A 27,793-nucleotide genomic window follows, 5' to 3' on the forward strand; every position below is an offset into this window, starting at 1 on the left:
TGCATAAATAGCGCTCTCTACTGCGAGGATCGTGCATCATAAGTAAGATATATATGTATAAATAACTGCAGACAGTACTGTTTCGGCCTTCTGGACCTCATCAGTGCAGAGCTGATGCTAAGATGGGGGAGAACCGATATGGTTACCCCGAACGATCCCCCATTTGTGGTATCGTCTAAGCCATACCAGAGAGCTTAAACTAGGAAATAATTTGGATATATCAACAAAGTTGAAATGGTAAATTGGCCACCGTAACAAACTAGGAAAGCCTAGTGAGTTATGCGCAATGCTAGCGGCAATGACTCACCCCATCATGTCCGATAAAAAAACTAAAATTTCATTTAAATAATTTAACTATGATTTCATTTAGATAGTGTACAGTACAATGCAAGTAGAATCAGTCAGATAAAAATTAAGAGCGATGGCAGGGGCAGTTACGGGAGAGAAACCAGGTGCAGGGCATGTCAGTATTATAAGTAGTGTCCAGTAAAGTAGAATAAGTTGCGCGCAGAAAATTCTTAAAAATACTTAGACTCGAAAAATTGTCATGAGAGGCGAGATTACAGATGATGGTTTTAGATTTGAATCCGAATGGATTTCTGGACCACTCACAAAGCGAAGTAAAGCGAAACTAAAGCACTCTCGGATTACTTCCGAAACTCAATTAAAAAGAACTCTAATAGCAGCTTCAGGGATTATGTAGAGAATTCTCGAAATTCTACGGTACATGGGTAATCCTCAAGAGTATGATGAATACTGAATAAAGATACACGATTTACAAAATGTTTTCAATCTATATTCAGTGGTGCTATACTTGATCGCAATTCATTTACAGCTACTTGCGTAATATCTATTTTCTACAATAGCAACAATCGTGATTCTAAAAATTATTCAGTAAATATTACTATAAATCAAATTAGCAAAACAATTCAACGCATCGCATCAAAATTAAATCAACAGCATATCTATTTACTATCCCGCGATCATCAGAGATCAAACTACGGAGCTGGAAAAGAACGAAAGACATTTACAGATTATACCTCAAACTAAATTCTTGACTAGCATGGTGAAAACCTTGAAAGGTTAAATTCAAAATGTGCTTTCTCTCAAAGAAAAAATGCAAGAACCACAAAATATTTCATCAGCCACTTTTCTCCTGATTTTCTGTTTATTGGCTTGTTGTCCAATTATCATCTAATAAGAAATTTAACTTTGTAGAGCATCTTTGATTGAACCTAAATGTTCTACAGCATCCATGAGACCTGTGTAACAAACATAAAGCGTAAAAAAGAAAACATCTGGAATTAAGATAACTATAATTCTTTTAGTCTCTCAAAATCACCAAAGCGCTATGGCACAGATTCGCAAATAATCGATGTAAACAACCCCATGTTTAAAATCGTCTGTTCGCTTCAGTCTTAACTTTCACGATAATCAAACGTTGATCATTAACTTTCCTTAAACTGAAAGGTGAGTTTTTATCTCATGGATCTTTGCTTCACTAATGTGCAAAGTCGTCCGTGCTCTAGTTCGCCATAACCATGAGAGCAATCTAACCGAGAAAAGTCATTGTTTATAACAGTTGAATCGTTCAACTGATGAACTCAAACGATATTTACAAAAACAGGGCTAGGAGTCGTTAAGACATGGAAGTATTAAAAAAAATACGACATTTACAACACTATAAATACTACACGTTATATAAAAATACTGTTCAGAGATAAACAATTTACACAACTATCAGCCTTTATCAATTTACACTACTGCTTTTTACACGCAGAAAAATGATTTAAAATAAGATATAAAACTGTTACCGTACAAAAATAGGGCGAAGAAACGCCAATTACACTTAAAACTGTCTCCTTATGACAGTTTTTACCTATAAGTACAACTGTACAACTATTTCACATACGTCTGTTGGGTATGCATGAGATTTCATCTCCCTTAACGAGAATATGTTACCTCTAACTCAATGACATGGTTGAAGATCTTAGAAGAAATTGGATGATAAAGAGACGTAGTTCAGACTTCGAAGAACGTATGCCTCTCATTCAATGGATTATCTGGCTATAAATTAATGTTATGACAAGAAGCTAGACGAACGAGGAGTAAGATGAAATGTGAGGTTCACTTGATTCAAAGTTCTCGTTGTTGTGACCAGTTCTGTCCATATATAAAACTGGGGCAGGAATCCTCCCGCCGTCCGATTGATCGCTGTTACCGTCTCGACTTGAACTGTGGTAGGACGGTACTGGAGAAATTCTGCCCCCGAACACTGGGTCTACAGTGTGGTAAGAGGGAACTGGAGAAACTGGCGATAACGGAGAAGGCGGGGAGTGGTACCGCGTTGGTTTATTAGCAGATTTTATTTGAAGGTTGGGCAACTGTTGTGGTTGCCACTTCCTGCGACCAGGTTCTTCTTCATATTGAATTCTGGGCGGACCCATCGAGTTCGCAATTGTCCTTGTATCCCGGTGGTCGTTGCTACTGGACGACGCTCGATCGGAGTATTTTGAGCTACCGTCGGAATCCCGAGGATTCGGGTCAAATTCGAGGGCTCTTCGGAAACTGCTCGACCTTGGGTCTCTTCTGTTACGATTCTGAATTTCCACCTTCGGTGGGTAACTCATTCCAGTATTTGAACGAGTAGGTGATTGAGGTGGTGTACTGCTATCACCGTTATAATCAATCCGATTACGTGACCTCCTCATTGAGCCCGCGGTTCTCGTGGCCCGCGGACGCGAAGAGGGTTCCTTACGATCGCGATTAGTCGGTCTCTTCTGTTTCTGTTCGTAATCCGGTGACATGAATGACGTCACAGCCTCAGGAGGTAGTTGAGATCGTTCAATTCGGTCTAACTGATCAGCGGATTTCGCCATGTATCTGCGATTATCATATGCCGGAGGCCCATCTCGTTGATCCCTAGGTAGAGACATTGCAGAGAAGGACTTGAGAGTTCTAGAGATCGGAACTTCCTCGGGTGCGTCGGATTCTTCCGTTGTGTGCTCGATTAAGTTTCGGCCAGCTGCTGGCCTTGTTCGGCCGAGCGAGTTTCTCCATTGCTGGTGGTTAGGATTGTTGGAGTAGTGGTTGATGAATTTAGTGTCAGCTTGTTTCCTTTTGTATGTCATCTCGGACACTCCACTGTCACTGTCCGACAGCTCTTCTTTAGACCCCAAGCTACTCGCATCTTCTTCCGGCTCACGATCAGCGTCCCGGTAAGTACTGGGGAGAGAAAAAGGACAACAAATCAGAAAAAATGTAATAATAATAAGAAATTACCCGTAATAATAATAAAATCGCGCAGCCATCGTTAAATCAAAGCCGATGAGGACAGTAAGACAATAGGATGTGTAGATGTAAGACCACTACAAAAATATAATACGGGTTGTGAATGATACAAAGTAAAAACAGCCTGCTCCAGACTCTGCTCCAGACTCTGCTCCAGGCGAATCCATTCGGTAAACAGAGCTGTGATGTTACTCAGAGTGGTGCACACAGAACCGCGGAAACTAAGGGGCCTGGTGAGAATGAGAATTCTCTCGACTTAGTCTCTCCTCTTTTCTTATCGCCTTTCTTCAGTCACGCGACAGCTACGGAGTCTGGACCGCAACAAGTAATTACAGTGATACATACATTTGAACGCTTGGAAGAGTTCCACTTCGAATGGTTCCGTTTCGCGAAGAGTTCCTCATCATTTCAAGTGTGCTCTGCGTTGTAGAAGCCCCAGCAGAGGAGCCTTGATCTGCTACTTCTAATAAAAAAAGAACAAAGACTTTAAAAACCTTGGCTAGTCGCAAACTGCATCGAAGAGTAATGCACAGAACGAATACAAAATAATTCTAAGATCACGAAAATGAAATGAAATTAATCAATCAGCCCCAGTAATAACTATCTAATTTTGCGACATACGGATTTTTTTTTGTTTAATCTCTGCTCTAAAAATTACGAATCACAGAATAATAAAGCAAATCATTAATTTGAATTTCGAAAAACTAAAACCAAAGTAATGACAAAAGCCAACCAGGGCGAGGATAGACATTATCGGTATCCAATGAGAAGTCAGTGCAAAAAAGGGTGGGAAAATTGCTTGAAAAGCGTGAAAACGCGAATGACCATATCGTAACTGGCTCTAGGTTTGCATACAATTGGTTGAATAGGTGGCGCGAGATTTCTAAACCAATGACAGAGTGGAGTAGGCAAAACCAATGCAAAATAGGGTTACTTTCAACACTAAAATGAAAATAGCGCTAGTGAAAATGCTCAGTAACAAGACCGAGGTGTGATTCTTCATTCACTCACCCTTTCTGCGTCGATAGCAGAGGTATACGAAACCAGCGATCAACAAAACGAGAATGAGGAAAAACAGAACCATTAGTAGAATAAACCACCACTGTTTGTAGAAGATTCCGCTCTGAATATCGCTGTCAGCTGGACCTGAGAGGCACAAGAAATATGTATTTGCAAAACTGCTGCCATAATCTCAGCCGCCGGTAAGACAGACCAACTTTAAAATCTGGTTTACAACGGTGTGACCTGAACTGGGAATTTCGAGTACGTTTACAAGGTTTTCCACCCCACCTCATACCCTTCCCTAGCTTGTGTTTTTCACAAACAGCAACAAAACTGTTCATGGGTAATCAAAAGTCACTGAAATGCATTGACAGTCTCACAGCGCCCAAAGAGTGTAGACAGCCGTTTTTCTGCACACTGACGCGATTTTGAGGCTGACTGAATAGGGCTTTCTCTTCGCTCTTACCTCGTTACTAACAATGTCATCATTTAATGTCCACACGAGACTGAGTTTGAGATAAACTCAAAACTTTCGTAACAGAGTCGAAGAACAATATTCCTTCAGTTCTTTAACCGCAGCACATATATAATTTTCATATACCGGTATTCACAAACATTAACTCATCGCTTCACGGGTTTATTACGATCCAACATAATGACCAGCTCCCAGTCGGCTTGTTAGCTCAGTACCGGTATCGCAGAGGTCATGGGTTCAAATCCCGTGCAGGCCTGAATTTTTTTTTTCAGACCTTATTTTCACTCATTGCTGCGAAGATCGCTCTCATATTCATATTCAGTATTCTGAACAGGTAACCAACTGACCTGTAAAGATTTTGTCTGAGGCGTCAGATGGCTCCGATTTGCCCTTCTCGTTCCATGCGATTATTCTAAACCTGTATCCAGTGTTAGGCTTCAGATTTCCAACAGTGTAGTACACATACGATCGGTTTTTTCTTGTATCGTCAGGATTCGCTTCCCAATTGGTAACAAAAGTTTCAGATCCTGAAAACAAATAGAAAATAAAACCACGCTTTTAACCAACCCTTATCAAGGTTTTCACAACGGTGCAAAAATCTTTTCACTGGAGGTTTAGGCCTCTTCATTTGAGCCTATTTCGTATATTAAAGTATCCATCGAAGCGTAATGGCTTATCAACTTCAGAGCGTATTAATGAGACACTGTGGAAAAACACAACAAAGACGAAACTTTGCGAACTTACTCAACAGGACATTGGCTTATTCAAAGTCTCCTTTGAGCAAAGCGTCTTCGTATATTTTCAGGTGAAAGCTCTTGTCCGGTCGCCAACACCCGTGTGAAAACTGATGTTTACAATCTCTCGACAATAAAACCTGTACTTACCATCCGTCTGGGACTGGATCTCAAACTTTTCGAAAGGAACATTACCGCTGTCCCCATTCACCCACATAATAACAGCAGTAATGGAGCCGGGATGTACCACAGGTTTCCCAGGTTTTCCTGGCAGTACTGTAACGAAAAGACATTACAAATGACGAGGCGCTACCGAAGAGCCCATTCCAACCGAACGCAATCATTTGTTTATGTGTTGACCTATTTGTTAAATCAAAGGAAAGCCTCTACTAGTCGTTTCGTTCAACACGAATAGCATGCTGTTGAACTTTGCAAAAAAAGGAATATTTAGGAGAGAAATACGTCGAGCGTCATTACCAAGGTGCTTGACTCTTTCCACCCGAGCATTAATATCCATATTCTGCACTCTGTTCTCTCTACATTTTCTATGATAATGACAAGGAGAATTTAGAAGCCAGTCACACTTAGAAGTTTAACGTTGAACACTCACCGGCAGGCCCCTTTGTTTGTGCAAGGAACTCATTTGGCGGTCCGTAACCCAAGGAATTTCTCGCTCTGATCTGAAATGAGTAACTCGTCAACATCGCTAGTCCGGTCACTTTCATTGTTTCTTTTCCACCGTCAACGACTATCTTCTCCCTTTTGCTGTTGGGGGTCAATTCCGCTGTCCTGCCGTAGCTGATCTCGTACTCAAGAATTTCCCCGTTCGGTTCACAAGGTGGTTTCCAGTACAGGTCTACGCGGGCATTGTAAACCGCGTCGGCACGGAAAATGGCTGGGGGTTCGGGTCCTAGTTGCGCAATAGCCGAAATACGGTTAGAATTAAATATAACGAACAAAAGTTCATTTGTGTTGGGTTACATAGAGAGTACACATACTATACAAAATTAATACTGTCAAGGGTAGTCCAAGGACGGAATTTTACTTGCTTTTTTAGAAAGGTTGGGGAAGAGTAGAGTAGGCGTATGAAAAAAGGGTTCAGAGTGAATATTATTCAAAGGCAAATGCTCCACTCAGTATATTGTGCAAAGTAAATACTTACTGTCTTGATGGGTTGTGACCTCCAGTGATGCACTTGGCGGACTCTCTCCTTTGGAATTGTACGCACGTACCCAGATTCTATACGTAACAAATTTTCGAAGGTTAGTTATGTTGGCGCTATTCTGGTGAGGAGGGACGAACAGCAGCTTGGGTCCAGGCTCTCGTGGACATACTTCAGGCTCCAAGGATCGTCTCCGCCTGCGGCGCTTTTGAGTCAAAGAGAGATCTTGTACATAAACCTACAATAAGAAAAAAAAAATTAAAATCAAAATAAAAAAAAATTGTATTCCCGAGACAAATGCAAAAAAAAGTTTCGTGACAGGTAAATAGTCACGCAACACGCGTTACTAACAAAAAGTTTCGTGACAGGTAAATAGTCACGCAACACGCGTTACTAACAAAAAGTTTCGTGACAGGTAAATAGTCACGCAACACGCGTTACTAACCTTGTATCCCATAAGATGTCCATTAAAAGAAGCTTGAGAGGGTGCAGACCATCTGATTCCAATGGACGTTCTTGTCACCGTACCCTTTGATAACTCCTTGGGAGCTTCCGAAGGAGCTAAACATCAACACGACAGAGTGATACAAAAATAACATTACTTTGATATCCATAATTATTCTATTAGTATTGTGTTAATATTGTTAGCAACGTTGGTATAGCAGGCAAAGTTGCTATTTTTAAAATGGTAATGTCATATTTAATGCTTGAATCGTTAGTGATATTAGTATTGTTATTAAGTTGTGGTAATCAATTAAAAAAAATACATTCTTCAAAAGAAATTTCAGAGAACAAATCTGGAAACGTTTGTCTAGAATGTAAATCAACGATTTCTGCTGGTACATCCACTGCTAGCGCTGAACTCTTCTATGACAACCTTTCAAATTTTCCGAGGCTCAAATCCCGTTGGTTTTCCTCGTTGAAATGATCGTGCACATTTTCTATCTGCTATAAAATCAGACACAGCACGATTATCCGAAAATTCTTCAAGCTTCTTACGAACACATATCACCTGGCTTAGCGACCCCAACTCTGCAGGCTCAACCGGAAGTTCTCATTAGTCTTACTCCACAGTGGAGGAAGTAGCAAGAAATCGGCCATTTCAAAGTATGATTTTATTGAACAAAATTAATCCAAAATGTTTACATCTAACGTCACACTTACGCTCCTCTCCGGTTGTAACTCTGTAAAGAGGGGAATAGGGTCCAGGTCCCTTCTCGTTCTTAGCCGCTACTTTGATCTCGTAGACGGTGAACACTTTCAAGCGTTCCAATTTATGGCTACGAGAGTTGGCATTCAAGGAAACTTCGCTGAACGACTCGGAACTGCTGTCGGCACTCTTTTCTCTGTGTTTTAAAATGAACCCCTGTAGAGTTCCACCCAGCTCTTGTGGAAGTGGAGCCTTTAAATTTGGATCAGAGACAAGAGGTAAGCTTTTGTTTCCTGACTTAGAAAAGTCTTGGAGAAATTAATAGCATAAGAGGACGCGCGAGTTTCCGGATTGACTAAACCATAAACGATGGAACAGGAAGTCCTGTGACTAAACCATAAACGATGGAACAGGAAGTCCTGTGACATCTTTCCTACTTCTCCTTAGAAGTTCACGTTGACAATTTTGGGCTCAAGCAAAACGTACTTTTAACAGCACAATTTGCTTTTAAACTTGCAACTGACGACCTGTTTAAGTACGCTCATCATCCAAGCACCTTCTGGTTTCTCCATCCTATAACTTGAAAACATATGGCGCAAGATCCTTCTCTGTAGCAGCACCATCATTATGGAATGCTTTGCCATGTGAAATTAGAAATGCTCAGTCTGTGTCTGTTTTAAAAGTAGATTAAAAACTTTTCATTTAAAAAAAGCCTTTTATAATTAATATTAGCTGTCTTAAGTGTTAATGTTAAAGTTTTTGTAGGCGCCTTTGAACAGTAGGATACTGGCGCGGTATAAATCTTTTATTATTCTTATCATTATTGCTATTATTATTATTATTATTATTAATAATATTGGAGGTTTTTTCAATGAAAGAAAAGCATACTGTATATGTTATTTTTCTAATGAGACGAGAAATCAAGTCTTGCTTTTTGACTATCAATGAAGGCCAGAGCACGGACATTCACTGAAAAACAACAAAAAAAAGCCACTTACCGCCCATTTAATGTCAAGTGACGTGGGATATGACGTTACTGTGATGTTACGTGGAGCCCCAGTCGGCACTATAACACAATTTAAAAACAAATGGCATATTAAATAAAAGTTAAGCTATACGAACTTCAAAGTTAAATGAGTTCTACGCGGCATTATTCCCAGCTCATTTTCTTCACCTGTAAAGGACCTCGGAATGACTATTTTTTTCTATACATGACCAACGAAAAAGCTGTCGATGGCTCTTACAAACAAAAAACTGCTTTGAATAGAAATTTCCCAAAGCATCTTTTCCAGTCTCACAGGCAGGGATAACACCATTGTATTGAACTAAATTATTTACATCTAATGTAAAAATAAATAATTATGTCGGGATAATACTAATACTACTAATAATAATAATAAACACAAACACACAAAAAAGGGTCCTTGATCAGTTATGTACTGTCCCCAGGTAAATTTCGCCGTTGAGGTCTTTTTTCCCGACCAACCCTCTTGTCCAAAAACTGGCACGTCAGTTTTCAGAAAAGAGGACTTGTCAAGCAAAACTTGCTGTTACAAATGCTGTTTCAAGTTACATTTTCTTTCTCTTTCCTAGCATGACACGTTACACTTACATGCAAGACGAGTCGTAACAGTCGAGGACGCCGCACTGTAAGGACTGTTTCCCTTGTCGTTTGTGGCCATAATTCTGAACGTGTACGACTCCCCAGGAAAAAGTCCCTCCACTTTAAGGTTCCGGAGATTGTGGAGGACGTTTGCCGAGTACACCTGCCAGCCCTCGCCATTCTTGTTCAGTTGCAGGGTGAAGTATCGCAAGGGGCTCTTTGCATCTGCTGTGGCTTGCCACTTTACGATTATCGATCGTTCGCCGATGTCCGAGAAATAGATCGGCAAAATGTATGGTGCATCAGGAGGTTCTGTTGCGTAATAAAAACGAAGCACAAAAAAGAAGTTCCGGTGGAGGCCAAACATTTATTTTTTTGCTTGTTTTCACCGACAAAAGAGATCAATCATGGGCCAAATGAGTATAGTGTAACATTGCAAACCTCATAACTTTCTTTCTGATCACGGAGTGACGCCTGAAGAGATGGAATAATTTTTAAACGTGTCCCATAAGAGGTATACGAGAGTAATTTATGAGACGCAGTGACTTGCGTTTGCTGAACTCTCGGTTGAGAGGTCTGAGTTCGAGTCCTGGAGGATCATTGTGTTATTGGACGAAACATTTTGCTCTCAAAGTACCTCTCTCTACCGGGGATTGCAACTGGGTAGCGGCAAAATGTCGGGGGGGGGCTAAAAATGCTGGGGGACTAGTGTCCTAATCAGGGGCTATTGGCAATGAACTTAGAAATTCAGGATCACATCCGGCGGTATGAGCCACATATAGAAGGTGAAGGTAAAGTCTGTACTCCCCCCCCCCCCCCCCATGGAAGGGATGCTGGTCTATCGCAAAGTTATCCATTTATACTCTTAGGTGGAGAGGGGAAAGTGTTTTTCCCAAAAACATAAAACACAGACCTGGCCGAGTCCCGTTTCTTGAAAGTGCCGGTAACTCAACGGTCCCGAAGCCATGTTTTAAAATCAAAATTTAAAGGAAAGAAAAGCAGGTTATGACACCCAAACCAGTCCATTTTGTTTTTTTGTTTTTTTTAGCTGATAGTTTACTGAATCATATTCAAAACTTTTCAAATCCCCGTCTTGAATGAAAACAGAACAGCTTTACAGGCCCGTTAAGTTACCAGGACTTTCGAGAAACGGGGCCTCGGTCTCGAGCCTGGACTGGGAGTCCAGCGCACTAGCCTTTGGGTAGCGTCTCTCACACTAGCAGGTGAATTACTAGAGTGTACCTACCTGTTGAACCTCCAGTATAAACAACTGCTTCGGCTGGATATTCGCTTTGACTTGTGTTAGTCAGAGCCCAAAGGAAAAAGCGATAAAACGATTGTGGGTTCAACGGGCCAGCGGTCCTCTGTCGATCGGTTCTTCCCATAGTGCTTTGCCACACATAAGGGTCAGATGAGGATGACGTATTTAGACGACATGCCGCCTTGTATCCTTGAATCACGCCGCGCGGGTACACTGGTGGGTCCCAGGCTATCGTCACGGTCTCTCTAGCAACGGATGTAAAACGGACACGAGAAGGGGGACCTGGACCTGAAAATTGCAAAACAGGTTACTTTGAGTTGCCAACGATGAGCGTTGGTGAAAAAAAAAAAAAACCATATAGAACGAATGACTTTTAACAAACAAAGGTCATTTTAAGAGAGAGCACTCTACTCCAGCTGTCACTCGTCCCATGAGAGCACATCCACTGCTCGAGAATTATACAACAAGTTAACGTATCACGAAGAGAAGATCTACAGCTTTAACAATTTAAGATCGCACCACAACCTTTGCTATAACACTTCCCTTGCAACGTGACCGTTTTCTCTTTGAGAGATTTTACTCCTCAAGAGTTCTCCACCTCTCTAATATTAATTTCCGACCCTGACGCGATTTACAGGTTTTCACCAAACACTATTGTTATATGCACTTGGTTAACTCATGTTATACAGAGCTGGACTGTTGTGTGGAAGGTCGAGGATCCAAGCTCCACACCGGACCATCAATAAGACTCGTAAATTAACGGAAGAGAGAGTGCTGCCTTTGCCATGACATCGCAAATTGTTAGACATTCTGGTCTTCTCGGACAAGGACAAACCGTAGGCCCTGCCTATCTCCTGCATCTTCTCTGTACTGGTTAGCAGCGGACGTTAAAGAACCCACGCACTTCTCACAAAGAGAAGGTAAAAGATAACATAGCTCCCGGTGTTTTGATCTGGCCTTGTCATTGCTTGCACAGTCCCTCAATTAAACCAGTTTTAAAGCTGAAATGGGCCAGCCTGTCTAACACTGCACATGAATAAATTTGCGCTTTCTTTTGCAGTCAGCATAACCACTTAAATCTAAAATCGTTGCCCTTCCATCAACTTGCCTAACACCTGTCAAGTACAAAACCGTTTATCTGGTAATTTAACTTACTGGACGATAAAGTGGTGGCTCTGACTGCAGCGCTTCTTGGTCCATTCCCAATTCTTGTGTACGCAAGGATTTGGAATTCATAAGTGACAAAGCTTTCCAGTCCCGTCAGAGAGGAAGAGAGGACGAGACCGTTAATGACCTCCTTCTCTTTCTCCGTGTTCTGTTTCCCATAGATACGGTAGTATATCTAAGAGGACAAAAAAAAAAAAGATTGTCTCTAGTTTTTGCACTAATCAGTCTCCCGAAGAATTCCGAGGAATACTAGAAACCCTTCCTAGATTGCGGAAAATAAGATGACCTGTACTTTTTTAAATTCCACTTCATACAAATTTACTGAGTTACAGGTCAAAGATATCATCTATTTTAGTGTCAAACAACAACGCTTATTTACTCTAAGGATTCATGATTTATTCCCGTTGATGAGGTTGTAAAAGAAATCTGCCATTTTATTATTTGGGTAGTGGCAATTATGAGCATGTACTTAAAAATCAAGATGACGTTTTTAAGTATTTGACATGGGCACAGTCGAAAACAACAAAATGAAGAACAAACAAACAAACAAACAAAGCAAAACTAAATGCAAAAAGGCCGAAATTTAAGAGAGAAATGTCCGGTATTAACTGTACCTTGTATCCAAGGATTACACCATTTCGTCCCACGTCAGATACTTGTCCCCATGTGAGTCTAACAGATGTGGCGCCTGTTACTAAGGGAGTAAGACCCGTTGGCGCTAAGGACGGAGCTGAAACAAAAAGACTCAGATTTTAATCCTTTCAACCTATAAATCAGTATTTAAATTGGCACAACGCCTTTAAAGCGCAGGATATGCCTAACAAACAAGAAATCATTCTATACATGCGGTCTTACCGTCTTCTTGCGTCCAGGCCCAGGCTACTGCACTGCCATTGCTGGCTCCTTTTCCATTTAGATTGTAGGACCTCACGGAGACCTTGTACCGTTTGTATCTCAAAAGGCCTCCGGCTCTGTAGTAATTTAACTGACTGCTTGGAAATCTATTCTCAAACGCGAAACTGGGAGCTCCTTCTGGTTCAAAGCGTAGTATGAATCCTATAAAGTCACTATTCCAAGTGTCTTGGGGTGGAATCTGAAGGATGTGAGCAGACATTGTGGAATTTTCAATTTTATCAAAATTACTCGGGAATTGAGTTAGTTTTCCTTCATTATGCGTTGTTGGGCAAGGTAAATTCACGCTTGTTCTCTCATAAAAAAAAAGGATCATTTTGAAACTTACCTTCCATCTCAGCTCCAGTCCATCTTTCCCGAGCGGAAGCAAAGTCAAATTGCTTGGGGGGAGAGAGGGTGCTGTGGAAGAAAATAGCATAGCTTAAACAAATGCTCTGGTTGTAACACCGGCGAAGATGAGAACACAAAATAATTAAGAACACCAAACGTTGTACCCGATGTTTCAAGAAGACACTAATTGATAAAATAAGTGAGCAATGAATGAAGGCAAAAAAAATTCTCATCGACAAGATCCGAACGCATCAACTTTCTTGACAAAAGTCGGGTGCTCTCAAAACTAATCTATACCATGTGCCTAATTAGGCCATTTTTTTTGGCTCTTATGTGGTGCGGCTAGGGGCAAGACCTGAGCCAAGTGTACGTGCGGATGAAAACAACCCTGGTTGCAAAGGTAGGGAAATAAGTCAAGTTTAGTTTCCGACATATAATGGATCCGATTTGATGACACCATCAAGTTTCCTTACCAGTTTCCAGCGTTCTGACTGTATCCGTTGGGGAACTCGGGCTGCTGCTTCCCACTTTGTTTGTGGCAATGACTCGGAACCTGTAGTCTCTGTAAGGTTTGAGATGTGGTAGTTCGAGGGGAAGCAAGTTCCATACGAGGTGAGCGTCACGAACAATCGTCAGTGTTTTCCAGCTTGAGGATGCTGGATCATAGTAGGTGTCGTTGTTGTACTGTATGGTGTAGGTCAGTATAGGGGCTCTGCCAGATGATCCAGGGGTAAAATCCAACACCACCGAACGGGCCTTCGCTTCTACGATCTTTAGGTTTTGTGGAACACCGGGTTTGACTGCAATGGAATATGTCGTCCATACGTTTTAGTCCAGTATATCAATGCTCAAACTCTGAGAAAAACAAAGGTCTGCTCCCTCCAGTAGCAAGCAATATGTTACGCTGGTAATTTGGTATTATCAACTAAGTTGATCCTGTAAATTGGCGACAGTTAGTCTGCGATATCTATCCCACAGACTCTGTGAACCAGCAAAAGCTCAAAATTCCAGGCTCGGCGCCGCAAATATTTAATAACTAAGGCCTCGTATTTTTATTCACAATGCACTATTAGGCATTTTGTCAAGCGGTAAGATCGTAAGGTAGAGTTCCAGATTAAAAACACTATAATTATCTTCCGATATTGAAATAAAATACTCGACAGCTTTTACTTACCGGGGGATGCCGTAGTTTTCGCCACCAATTGTTTACTTGTACTTGCGCCCACTCGAGTCTCAGCGGACACCTCGACAACGTACGCAGTGTTGGCTCCCAATCCTGTCACCGTGTGTGATAAGGTTTCGTTTGAGAGCCGCGTCGTTTGACCGCTGCTTGAGAGTGTATTATTTCGCCAGTGTTTCACCAAATACGCCGTAAGAATACCGTTCAGTCGCAGAGGTGGGTCCCAGCTCACTCTCAAAGCGTCCGCGTAGACTTCGGAGACTGTGAACGAACGAGGCGCGTCTGGAACTGTGGGAGGGTAAAATTAATAACAATTATTTTCATGGTTATCCAAAATGCTTCGAGCACTATTATCTAGTATTCCAATCATCTGAACGTTTGAAACATTTATAGTCTGCTCGATGAAACACCTACCTCCTTCCTCGGTCTTGATAAGTTTGGTATCAGACCTTGGACTGTCTCCGGCGCCATTGTAGGCCACCACAGCTATAGTGTACTGGGTGAATTTTTCCAGTCCACTCAGGATTCCCTTCTGAGTAGCGGCCGTGTCGTCATGATCTGTCACCCGTTGGTAAATATTGCTGGGTGTGCTTCCCTTCCACGCTTGGAGCTGTGGAATAAAAAGTACAAGCGGAAAGCAAGTAAGATCGCGTGCCTCGATGATAGAAAGAAACTTTTAATATTTATAGTTACAGAGATCTTGTTTTGTGCTTAGTCGTACACCATTGAAACGTAACAAATGTCCTGCCTGCTGCTAGAACAAGACATATCTGTAAGCATCGCATTTGGATGCGAGAGGAAAAGATGATTAACTCTGCGCCCAATCGCCGACTTTAGAGAGAGAAAACGTTTAACAACAGCAAGGAACAAACAATTGCTCTTCTCATACCTTGTATCCTTTTATTCGCCCATTTTGTTGCTTTTGCGGTGGAGGTTTCCATTGTAAATATACGCTGATTGTGGTAATGTTAATCACTTTGACTTCCCACGGTGGAGCTGTAGGCACTGTAAGAACATGTAATGGGGTGGGGATGAGTGAGAGCGTTCAAATCCAGTTTTAAGCGTTCCTTTTTTCGACAATTGTCACTAATTTTGAAATAAAGTCCATAAGAATAGTGAATGTAATTTGGGCAGTAACTCATCTGGAAAAAGCAGTGCCATCAAATCATAGAATTCCTTTTATGAACAGAGCGGCCTGACCAACCAGTTCTGATATTTGCAAATCTCTGCAACCAATTTCGAAACGCAGCGAAATTTGCGATAAGTTCGAGATCACTATCAGTAGAAAATTAAGACAGTCTCGCTGTTCATAAATCAAAGCTGTAACAGATCGGAAACTATCATAATGCAGAGTTGGAAATGCTATCTGTCACTGTGCGAAAAAGTTCTAACAGATGCGACGATAGGTTCCATTACCAGCCACTGTTCGGCAACCGGAGTCTGCGCTCCTCCGGTAGAACGAAAAAGACTGGTCCCGAGAGAACAGCGAAAACCGAGCCAAATGCGAGTACGTCAGGATCAAAAATCATGTAGAACTTACGCCCTTCTGCTGTGGTGACTGTGATTGGTTGACTGTACACCCCATCTCCTGCGTCATTGTAAGCCCGCACTTTAATCTCGTAGGCAGTCCACTGCAGCAGTCCGTCGATGCTGCCTTGGGTAGCAGAAGAAATTTCAATCTTTCTTATAATGAAGCTACTTGCTGAAACGCCAGCCAGACGGTAGGCGATTTTGAAACCACGCAACGGACCATTGTGTGTTTCCGGAGGAGGAATCTGAAAACGGAAATTAAAAGAATAAAATAAATGGAAATTGTACAAGCTGTAAATAAAAAAAAATCCAATAGAAGAAGGCGAATATTTTTTTAAGAAGCAAACAGGCTGAAGACACTTACTTGCCATTGCACGAGTATAGAATCAGCGCTTGTTGGAGCTCCACTGACGCTTTGTGGAGCCGCAGAAGGCGCTAAAAGAAAGAAAGTTAAGATTATCGTTAGCAAAAGTTCTGATCTTTCCGTAGATTACCATGACGATTGGGTGAAATCGGTAAATCGGGCAGCTTTTGGATAATTTTCACAGCTTACGTAACCCTTCACACCCTAAGATTCTTTAGTCGGTGATTATTTCCTTTATTCTCCTGACCTTAATGTGTGATTCAGGGGTGATATTGTAAGGAGAAATTAGACGCTAGTCACTCTTAGGACTCAAGAGATTAAAACTCTCCAATTGAGGAAAACTTCCAAATTATGGTTTACCCCAAACAAAGAAGAACGGTCCGACCATATTCAGTTACCTGATATCAGTGTCCTTATAACTCCAGACGCCCCACTAGGTGCGCCCTCTCCGACTTGATTGACAGCTCTCACGCGGAACTGGTACTGAGTATGGGGCGACAGATTACGGACAACGACTGACATCTGTCTATCAGAAGGATTGATGTCATCCCTGGCAAGTTGCCAGTTATTGGAGCCCTTTTTGGCCTCGATTTTGTAAGAAATGATGGGGCTGTTACCACTGTATCCCGGTGGAAACCACGATAAACGAACTGAGGTCGTTTTGACGTCACTCACCACTGGGGTGGTGGGTGCCAATGGTATTTCTGGCAAAACAGAAGAGTCTGTGAGCATTTTTTTAGGCTGGAAAACAAGGCTTCTCCAGGTGAAATTGTTTTAAAGCAGTTCCCCATAAACGTAAGAGGAATAATTTGGGAATACCTTAAGAAAACAAGGCTTCTCGAGGTGAAATTGTTTTAAAGCAGTTCCCCGTAAACGTAAGAGAAATAATTTGGGAATACCTTAAGAAACGTGATGAACAGTAATTTCTTTGTTTGACGACCAAAGAGACGTTCTTAATGATGTAATCCAGTGTTTCATGACGCTTACCTTGAGATAGAAGCCAAGGCGAACTTGTCTTGATCAATGATCACTAATTCGTATGCCTCAGCCAACTTATAAAACATTATACATATCCCTCAGTTAGCTTTCGCATTCGAAATTGGAGATGGTTTAGGCAAAAAGTCCAAGAAAAGGTAAAATGATGTGCAAAAATAAAGTTGGTCGATAAACACAGCACAAAATAATTCTGCATCTCAACCTCTTTTCTCAAGACAATATGCTTTCAATGCCGGTAAGATTGCAAGAAATAAAAAAAAACCTCAATTCAACAGAGGATACATGAAACAACCTTTTCTGGGGGAAATTAAGAACCAAAATAACGCTCCGTTGAAATCAGCGATCTTTTGTAACTTTGGACACAACACAAATAAGAGAAAAAAAAGGTAAATAAACGTGCATAAGTTACCGAGAACGCTCAACTGTCCAGTAGTGCTGGCGTTTCCCGCTTCAGACTGTACCAAGCACGTGTACGAACCAGCGTCCTGCTGTTGCGCAATGACTATGCGTAGCGTTCCATCGCTTTGCACCTTCATCCGGGATACATCCACTGCAGATCCATCTTTGGTCCAAATCCACTTGACTGATATATCCGGGTCTTTTTGGACCCCGCACGGAAGAAGTTTCTCAATTCCTTTGATGGCGTTTATTTGACTTGGCAATGGATTGACAATAACAGTTTTGACTGCAATAACCAAACAGAAGTGGTTTTCATTGGATTGTTAAAACAGAAAGATTGCTGCAAAACTGTTTAACGATCGTAGCGAGAAATAATAAATAATAGCACTCCTCGGCGAGGAGCGTTTGCTAATCCTTAAAGCCAACGGATTAAAACCAACTTTGTTCTACGACATGTACGTTCCCGTGCGCGCTTTTATCGAGAATCATTACAAAAAGTCCCTAAATGAGGGCCGTACGCAATGGTGTAAGCTGAGCCGTAAAAAGCCCTACGACCCCACGAGTTGCGAGCGGAAAAAGGAATTAGAAAAAGAAAGACAGATGGTACTGTGATCAAATGCTTCTTGACTACCTTGGGTCGTACAGAAAAATCAGTATTTAGTTCTCGGTCACGACGCACGGACATAGCACAAATGTTCTCCCGCCCATCCCACTCAGTCAAAAAGTACAGTACCGCTCAGATATACTTTGATTACGCACACGCATTTCATACACTCAGACGCAAGGTAGTCAGACGCACATCTACGATTTTTACGCGCGCACGGACGAAGAAAATGCGCGACTCATGTCATTCATTACTGTATGTTTCCTTTGTGTTACAATGTTATGCGAAAATTTTACGCATATTTTTTTTTTTATTCGCACTCACAAGCGATTTTTGGCGTGTTTTATGTGCATTTTTTGGTTAAAATATATCCGAGCGGTACTGTACAACCCATGTACATACTGTAGTACCGTCGATTAAACTTACTTAACACTCTCAGGGAAGCGTTAGCCCGCTTGGAGCCAATGCTGTTGGTCGCTACACATGTGTATTTTCCACTGTCACTCTTCTGGCTTCTGCTAATCTGCAGTGAGCCAGAGGCCTTCTGGAAATATCGAGGATTATTGGCGAAGTTGATGTTCTGGTCATTTTTCTGCCAGGTTACTGTTGGCGATGGATTTCCTCGGCCCACACACTCTAACTCCACAGTGTCATTGACCACTGCGTCTGTGTTCTTTGGTGGAACATCTATCCATACAGGTAACTCTGCAAAATACAACGCATTTAACGTTACCTTCATTCTCAATTATCAATCCACTCGCGTCGCTCATTCATCATTTATTAGTTTTCCCCATGTTAAAGTTAGTCTTTGAATCTAGCAATCTGATTAGTGAGTTTTGAGCGCGCCGCACAAATTATGGCAGCTTAGTCAACATTCCTGGTCCGGGTTGTTCATAGGTGGGTTAAGATAACCCAGGGTTACCGTGAAATTTAATTGAAGATCTGAAAACTTTAAAATTAATTTCACTTTAATTCCATTTGTTTACAATTTGTTGATTGAATGCTCTAAGAAGAATTTGGAAATTTATTTTAAAACGTCTTTTGAACAGAGATATATAGAAACCTGGATTCAAATTTAACCCTGGGTTAGCGCTAATCGGTCTTCGAACAACTCGGCCCTGGTTGATACGCTTCTTACCTTTAACACCCAACAAAGCTTTTCTTAGTATCTCGCCTGCATCGTTGGTTGCCGCGCACTGAACGGTGCCTTTGTCACCCGATTGAAGACTGATGAATGTCAAGTCATTTTTACTGTTAATCTGAACCCTTCCCGTGGTCGAATGGGGAACCTTCTGTCCGTTATGAAACCAAGTTATCTTTGGTGTTGGAGTGCCTGTCGCACTGCATTTAAAAGTCACCGATTCTTGGGGATACTTGTCCGCCATCGTTGGAGTAACTGTAAACGTGGGCTTAACTGAAAAACAAATTGGATAACATAATTAAAACTGCTAAGAATGCAATTGAACAAGTTTCAATAGATAACCGAAAGTAAACCGCACTGGCAAGGGTTTTGCTTCACGGTGGTCTCTGATTGGTCTAACAAAATCTCGTGCCACCCTCTCAATCAATCAGATACAAACTAAATTCAAAGGTGACTTGGCCACTGGTGTTTTCCCGCGCTCGCGGCATTTCACTTTGAATTCCTAGAGTCTCCTTAAAACATTTCCCTTTGTTCTGATTAGCCGTTGCAATCACTCTGATAATTTTGGTTTTTACAACATTCAGTCCAATAAACTCTATACTCGATACTATTCACCTCATCTCTCGTCAAGATGTTTAATTTCCGACCATTTTTCGGTTTATTGAAAGAAATAAACTTATTTTTTGGCGCCTGCGTGGTATATACTAGGAACAATTATTCACCTCAGTTTCTGTGAAAGTGGCGGATATTTACCGAGCCGCAAGGTACTTAATTGGTGAATAATTGTTAAATTGTTACATATTAAACAAATAAAGATTAATTTGAACTTTATTTCCTTATGCTTACCAATTATTGTCAAGTTTGCACTCTTGCTTTTATAGAAATTTCTGCTGTTAGTTACTCGACATTCATAGGCTCCTTCATCAGATACAGTTGGATTGTAAACAGTAAGTCTCTTTTTGTATGTACTAAAAGAAAATTTTGCACTCTGAGTAATCACTTGCCCTGCCTTCCTCCAGGATATCGTGGGCATAGGACTGCAGCATAAAAAACAAGTAAAAATATTCAATAAGGATTTTTAAAAAATAAAAAAGGGGGAATTCGTAACTTAAGAGGAGAAATAAAGAGAACTATGAGGCTGAGCCAGAAATTTCAAAGTGGACCTGATTTTTCAACGGCACTCAAATTATGTCAACTATCTCTAGTTTCCACAATCTAAATTAACTCTAATTTTAACCCTTTAAGTCCCAGAAGTGATTGAAAGGTAACTTCTCCTTATAATAGAGAGATTTAGCACCGCGTTGACGTGAAACGGCCAACGTCAGCTTGCCCTTTCACGTTTCACGTAACATGGCGTGACCCTTGCAGCTTTAGCTTCGCTTGAGGTCACGTCATGTTGGATTTGAAGGCGCCCTTGTATGACTCACAAGGAATAGTTTAGACGCGCCCTCTATCCGGAAACTAACTTCTACTCTGCGAGGGAAAAAAGTGATGAAAATTTTACTTACACGGCAAACGCGAAACAGGTTACTTTCACGCAGAAACGGCAAAGCGCAACCGGCAAACGTGAAAAAATGGCGGGAAAAACAAGGTCATTTAGTCACTCTTGCCGTTCACGTTTCACGTAAACGCGGTGCTAAAAACTCTCTAATATCCTTTCATTTTCCAGCAAGCAGGTGAACAGAATACTCCAACTTATTAGGTAGAAGTTGTTACTTTATATCTTGATCTAACACCGAACTCTCCTAACCGATTTACAAAGAAATGTGTAGCAGCTAGAGGGGAGAATTAACAAACAGATTTTGGGAGTTTAAGAGTTTTGTGAGCCCTGGAGCTAATCTGGGAATTTCTGTTTCATAGCTTCATCTACCAAGACATTAGTACATAAGTTGTTATCAATTAAACATTTAATAAGTCCTAAAATCTTCACCTTCCACTTGCAAAGCACTCAAACGTGACACTGTTTGTCTCTCCCGCTGTAGCCTTCTGACTTGTGGGGCCAAGAATGATATATGGTGTATCAGGTATGTTTCCCCTTGCTGCAAATGAAAGCATGTTTAAAAGAAGTATAATTTTTTGAAGTTGGTTACACGTAATCAGAGGTGGTAAATCTTTTTTCTTAGCTCAAAATTTGCCGTCTTTCATATTCTACAGTCATGTAGTTGCTGATATTTTTCTGTTTCCCTCAGTTTACTTGTTCAACAAAAGGACTTAAAATAACATAACATCTAATTCAGGTCATTGAAAATTTTGTGATAATATACCCATTTTTAACCGTTTAATATCTCAATACAATATCAAGCAGAAAAATGAAGAGAATAAAGAAAAATATCAATCAAGGGATTATTAGTTGATCCAATACCAAATTCTCCAAACAAACATCATAAGAATTGTGTGGCAGACAGTAAAGAGAATCACTAATTAGATGATGAGGGTGAAATGATTAATTAAGAAGGTCAACAAATTGTTGCAACAATTTCAGCCAAACTGGCAGGTGGAAATCAAAAACCACCATGCAGTTAAAACTGAAATTCTACTAGTCTGTGGCTAGTTGGCTACCGTTAGTGTCGAGCCCTGCCTAGTTAAAACATGTCTATGTTTCATTTACATGATTACTTACCCGTCACACTGACTGTTAACGGACCTCTGCTAAATGACTGGCCTCCATTCTCAACTCTTGAATAGTAGGTACCTACATCATTCACTTCCACGTTTCCAATATAAATGTTTCCTTCAGTAGAAAAACTGATACGTTGCGTCTCAGATATAGAGCTGCCACTTTTTGTCCATGTAATTGTTGGCTTTGGAAAGCTTTGTACAATGGGGTACTCATAGGTGAGTTCACCCCCTTGAAACACACTGCGCCTAGCAGTGGTATCAACATTTGGTGTTTTTTCTAGAACTTTAAGGAAGAGAAATTGAAAATAAAAAATTTATGACTGATATAAAGCATTCAAAACTAAATCATATCAAGTGAAATTAACTGAGCCCAAGAACTCTAATCTACAATTACTGTCATTTACCTTCACTTCCTTAAAAATGAAAATTCATTCTAGAAATACTGGTATGCTGTTCAAAAGGTAAATGAAAAAAAAAAGGTTACTTTTCTAAAAAAATTGTGATGCTGCATTGGTGGAGGGTACACTGTATAATTTATTAGAAAATAATTTGGTTTTATCGACTGAGTTGATAAATAAATGTAAATTGGCCACCATACAATGTTTCTACAACTGACATTTCAATTGTTAGCCCTTCGTCAGAGCAAAGGCAGTGCCACTTACATGAAACTTGGATTTTTAATCGTGTAGACCTTGTTCTTCCAGCTGGATTCCTTGCCACACAATAGTAGTAGCCATCGTCTAGAGTGTGATTGAGACTGTTTATAACAAGCTGACCTGTGCTTGGTTGATGACTATGTCTACCTGATGAAACATCCTTAGCATTGCCCTCAAAATCTGTTGCCAGCCACTGGTAGCTGAGGGGCATATCTCCTGTAGCTGAACAATGAAGTGTTACACTGCTCCCTTCATAAAAGCTTGAAGGAGTTTTTGTAACACTGGAAATAGTTGGAGGGTTTTCTAAAGGGACAGAAAAAGTGTCCATTTGTTGAGGTATTTCATCAACAAGACAAGCAAATGTAAAAATGTTAATAGAACACAACTGTTCTGAACATTACTAGAAAACACGAAAATGCAGTAAAAAAAAGGCAAAATCCCTTCAAGCTTGACCCTATATTACCTGCTAAAAAGCTCTTCTACTGATTCCTAAGCAAGGTAGGTTAAACGATCAATATTCATGCCATCAGCCAACTTTCAGAACTTTTGCTTTTTTCACTTTTCTCTTTAATTTTTGATGCACCCTTAGAACTGACACAGAGTGGTACTCTTAGAGGTTTTGTTAAAACTGAATAAAACAAATTACATGCTAGAGTGCACTTGTCTTCTGTGGAAACAATGTCTAGACCCACGTGTTAATACATCCCCACACAATTGAATCCTGTCAAAGAATAACACAATCTTTGGGATTTTATCACTCTCAAAAAAGAAGAGAAACTAAAACACCAAATTTAACAAAGTTAACAGCAGGTTCTGCAAAAGATAATAGACATTTTGGCTAATGTGTTCAGCAAGTGTTTATTAGCAATATTGATGTGACAGATTTAAATTTGGAAAGGGTAGATCATGAGGTAAGCTTAACACCCATCTGACCACAAAGAATGACTGCTATGCATGATTTTTCCACTCTGTTTGGCTTACCAAAATGATGTATAACAGAACTTTGCCATAACCACATTTTCATTGCCAACATTTCCATCTTTCACTAAACGACCATTGAATAATAGTATGATTGCATCTTGATTAAATTAAATACCACATTTATTTTAAACACTGAAATAAAAAAAAAGATTTGAGCTTCATTGACCTTTTGATATCCTCTTTAAACACTTCACTGAGGGAAGTGTTTCTCATTCCAGTTTGGTGACATGCACATTACTCAGCACTTTAGGAAGTCCGCAACAATTTGTGTCAGTCATGATTGCCATTAAGATATAAAATCTTTAGTTAATATTAATAAAAAAAAGTTCAAATATCTTCATGTCTTCCTCGCCCTGGATAGACTGTTATATAATCACTAGACAAATGACTAGACAAAGTAAATTCTCTTAACAATTTGTGACCTAAAAGCTACAAAAGGTTTTTAACCGTACAACCGGTCATACTTCAAGATGTCAGACAATTACAAGCTGCTTGCATTGACTAATTAGCATGTCCAAATGACCGGCTATGAACAAAATCCAGAAAGACAATTAAGATATATTAAACCTTTAATTAACAGAACCAACTTACATGTATCAGGACACACAAGACAATTTGGTTTTATCAACTGAGTTGATACACATAAATGTAGATTGGCTACCATCACAAGAATCAGCTCTTTAACAGAGTGACTCATTACACACACACAGTGTAGATTGATTTTTTTCATATCCTTTAGCAAATCAGAGACTTCTTCATTTTATTGTTATTCCTTATCATTTGTTATTTTACTGGTTCACTGTGGTGGTTAGAGCAAGGGGCTTGGCAACGATTCAATAAAGAATCAGATTATTCAAGTTTAGTGAATATAACTACATGTATGGAAGCCTACTGTTCCTTTTCAGCCAATGAAAACCTTATAGTTTGAAGAACTGAAGGTTTAAACATCATAAACTTCAGTAAAATATTCATACTGTAGATGATTTTATTAATTGGTCGCTTTTCCCGGGCAAATTTTTGTCAAACAAATCAGTCACAACTTGGCTTCTTCTGCAAATCTAACAGTCCAAACTGTCACAGGCAAGTACATTAATTAATAATTTCATCACAAGACAAAATCAACTACATTAGTTGGGCTTAGATTTCCTTTCTTTACATTTTATCTTGAAAATTAAACAATCAACACATTACATGAAAAAATTTATTTTAACTAACATTTGATTCACAACTGAACTACATAGAGTTCTAGGATTATGTGTATTTTACATGATAATAATATTGACAGAAAAATATCTGGGATGCATATTTGACAATCTTTAAAAGATGCGTACTCAAATCATTTTACATCTTGGTAAGGTATCAAATCTTCAAAATATTGTAATGACTTAACAGATTGCTCGTCTACAATAAAAGTGAATCAAGCTGAACCAATCAAGACAGACTGTGGTCTGATAAAGATCTCTGTTATTCATCTAACGGATGTACTTTTTATATTTTATTCATTTTGAGACTGAATTGCCATGCAGAAAGGCAAATACTATCATTGGAAAATCAAGATTTTTTTTTTTTTTTTTTTTTGCTTTTTTCTCTTGACAAAATAAAAAGAAGAGTTTCTTTGTTTCGAGATTTAACTGCACGGGTTTACAATGAATTTACCGTACCACTATCTGAAACATAGCCAACAATAGATGTGCGATTATAAATTCTGCTATTGTGTAAATGTGTTAAAATCAGCTTTAAAATCGACACCTTTACTATAAAAAATCAACATTTTCTGACTTTCTTACTTCATCTCATGTCTGAAGAAAAGAAAACATCACGCAATATGATGAGGTGTTCGAATGAATATTTTGTGCGGCAGCTGTAGTGACAGCTACAAGGGGTAACAATGTACACACAACCGCTAATATTTTGCCACAATTCATTAGTCACAAATCCTTTTTAGAAATTCTTAAATCTTCTTTAGGTAGATTACTTTCCCAGAACGAAGATGATTGAAATATATCAAGATACATAGGCAAGCATAACTTCGTAGCCACGTATACTATATTTCGCAGCAACAAGACTGACTCTTCTTAAATTATATTGAATTTTAATTCACCTCCGACTGTTACCAATAGACCGTGAGCGTACCGTGCTGAGACAAAAAAATCGAGGGCTTTAAGAGTTTATAAAAGACGAAATTTTATAAAAACGCCATCTAAGTCGTAAGCTTACTTCAAAATTTAAAATTCTATCGCGTTTATGTCTGTAATTAGGTTTCTTTCCGCCCCGAGACAAATCACGCGAAGGGTTAGTAGAGAAGACTTCACTCGCTTTGTGCACTGCACCGGTATCTAATATCGAACCGACGCCGAAAAAATTGGAAAAGGAAAAAGATGTGCCAAATAAAAGAGGACAAAGTTTGCTTTTGAAATTTTATGTTTACTCCAGGTGTCAAACGAACACAGAAATACGACATGGCCTTTCAAAAGCTCTCATATCACAAATTATGCAAATACTGCTCTATTTTATGAGGCTTCAGTTGTAGTTTCGACAGAGCTGTTAAAAAATGAAGGAAGGGAAATTTGAAATCGATGTGATTATTTTTAACTTGCATTTTCGTTTGAGGCGATCGCTAAAAAAGGCTTAATTTGATTGCACAGTTAAATGGGGCATAGAAATTTTACTAGGTTACAAGCATATCAACATTAAGTTATTTAACTCCCAAAAAAACTATCTTACCTGCTTTCACCGCGATCCAACAAATGAGAAGCAAAAAAAGTCTGCTTTGTTGGGGAATCATAGTAATCTGCGATCAATGTAAGTTTGATAATAAGGCTGCGGACAAGAGTGTGTTTTCCATCAATAAGAACGTAAGATAAGCCAAATGATTCGATTCAACTAAGGCTTCCTTTCCGCGTTGTCTTTGCCAACGAACAAAGTCCTGTAAATCGCACGAGGAGCGAATGCAGGTTTCAACTTTTGACGCAGTAGAAGTAAAGGGCTATGACTTTTCCCAGATTTACGGAGATAGAAATTTCCTCACAACAGATCAACACACAACTTGACAAAATGCAGTCGATCGATCGATCGTTCCAAGAAATCAAATCGCTAGGGATTCTGAACTGCCAATCGATGATTTGCGATTCTTTTCTCTTAGAGATCACTCCTATTCCGGTAAAAACACTCAATATAACAATATAGTGGATGTCTACACATTTCGAGAATCATTATTAAAGAGATTCAAACTTTCAAACAGAAATAACTAACACACATTAATTCATTCACAAAGCACAACAAAGGCCAGAAGTCACGTGAATTATACTGAGTGTTGGGATTGGTTAATTATTAAAAAATATGATCTCACGGTTTGGCGACTTTGGACAATAGAAGGATTATATGACAATCAAAACTTTTTTCAAATCAAGCTCTTTTCATTGTACCTTGGAAAAACAAAATATTTACATTTGAATGGTGTAAAACCATGCATCCAATATTTGACACATAAAAACATCTAAAAGCTTCTCAAGATATAGAAATTAAAGATGTTAGTAGCGGAATTTCATCGAGAAGATTATCACTTTGTTCCAGGAAACCAACAGGGTTTTAGGAAATGTCATATGATGTAAGTATTCCACACGAAGTCAGCCGTATTTCTGATTATTCGACGCTTTTCGAGCACGCGAACTGAGCAAGTCGTTAATTACTCTTGCTGACTGCCTCCAAGTGGGCGTACATCACTCCGTTTGTAAGGACTTCTATTGTTTGTGCAGCGAGACTTTGGCCTAAAGGAATAATTCAGTTGATACAGAAAGCATCAACAGACCTCATACGGAGCCGGTGGTTGAACTTTTGACTTCTCAGTGTAACTTTAAGGCAGAGTTTATTGTTATTCCAATCTGTCTCCATCTGTGATACGAAAATATTCCTGGGAAAAAACCGCCAGACCGTTAATTAAGATTGTATAGATTACCTGCAAAAATATTTAGTACAAACAGTTACCTTTCAAAACAAAACTTATGCGACATGAGAAACCAAATTTTTGGAAGCGTCAAAGTAAGTGAAATTTCGACGAAGCAGAGTTTCAGGATCGTTCTCCAGATAACGTTTTCTACGCAAAGCAAGGTGAAAACAAAGCCGAACAAATTAAATCGGCTCTTTGGAAATGGAGAATAAAGACTCAGTAAGAAACTTTGCCCACGGGATTTACTCAAAGGAAAGCCCAGATTAGCATTTTGATCTCTCCCAACGACG

At 39.8% G+C, this 27,793-nt stretch overlaps 1 protein-coding gene across 1 annotated transcript; it reads right to left on the reverse strand.

The window, feature by feature from the left end:
- Positions 1–774: 774 nt before the first annotated feature.
- Positions 775–26,830, reverse strand: LOC111337878 (protein sidekick-2). The gene is made up of 31 exons (XM_022944254.2): positions 26,282–26,830; positions 22,583–22,879; positions 21,922–22,203; positions 21,232–21,340; positions 20,148–20,338; positions 19,299–19,574; positions 18,587–18,865; positions 17,567–17,842; positions 16,560–16,865; positions 16,162–16,232; positions 15,808–16,042; positions 15,157–15,272; positions 14,682–14,877; positions 14,262–14,555; positions 13,561–13,887; positions 13,086–13,156; positions 12,701–12,938; positions 12,460–12,575; positions 11,834–12,020; positions 10,664–10,966; positions 9,427–9,729; positions 8,813–8,880; positions 7,829–8,066; positions 7,110–7,225; positions 6,665–6,902; positions 6,113–6,412; positions 5,653–5,778; positions 5,116–5,295; positions 4,303–4,437; positions 3,637–3,754; positions 775–3,225 (listed from the first exon to the last, which is right to left on the reverse strand). Exons 1-31 carry the CDS (start codon positions 26,340–26,342, stop codon positions 2,094–2,096), a joined length of 7,185 nt encoding a protein of 2,394 aa, XP_022799989.2. The 5' UTR covers positions 26,343–26,830; the 3' UTR covers positions 775–2,093.
- Positions 26,831–27,793: the final 963 nt, after the last annotated feature.

The sequence above is a fragment of the Stylophora pistillata genome, chromosome 10, assembly GCF_964205215.1.
Source record: "Stylophora pistillata chromosome 10, jaStyPist1.2, whole genome shotgun sequence".
Taxonomy (NCBI): Eukaryota; Metazoa; Cnidaria; class Anthozoa; order Scleractinia; family Pocilloporidae; genus Stylophora; species Stylophora pistillata.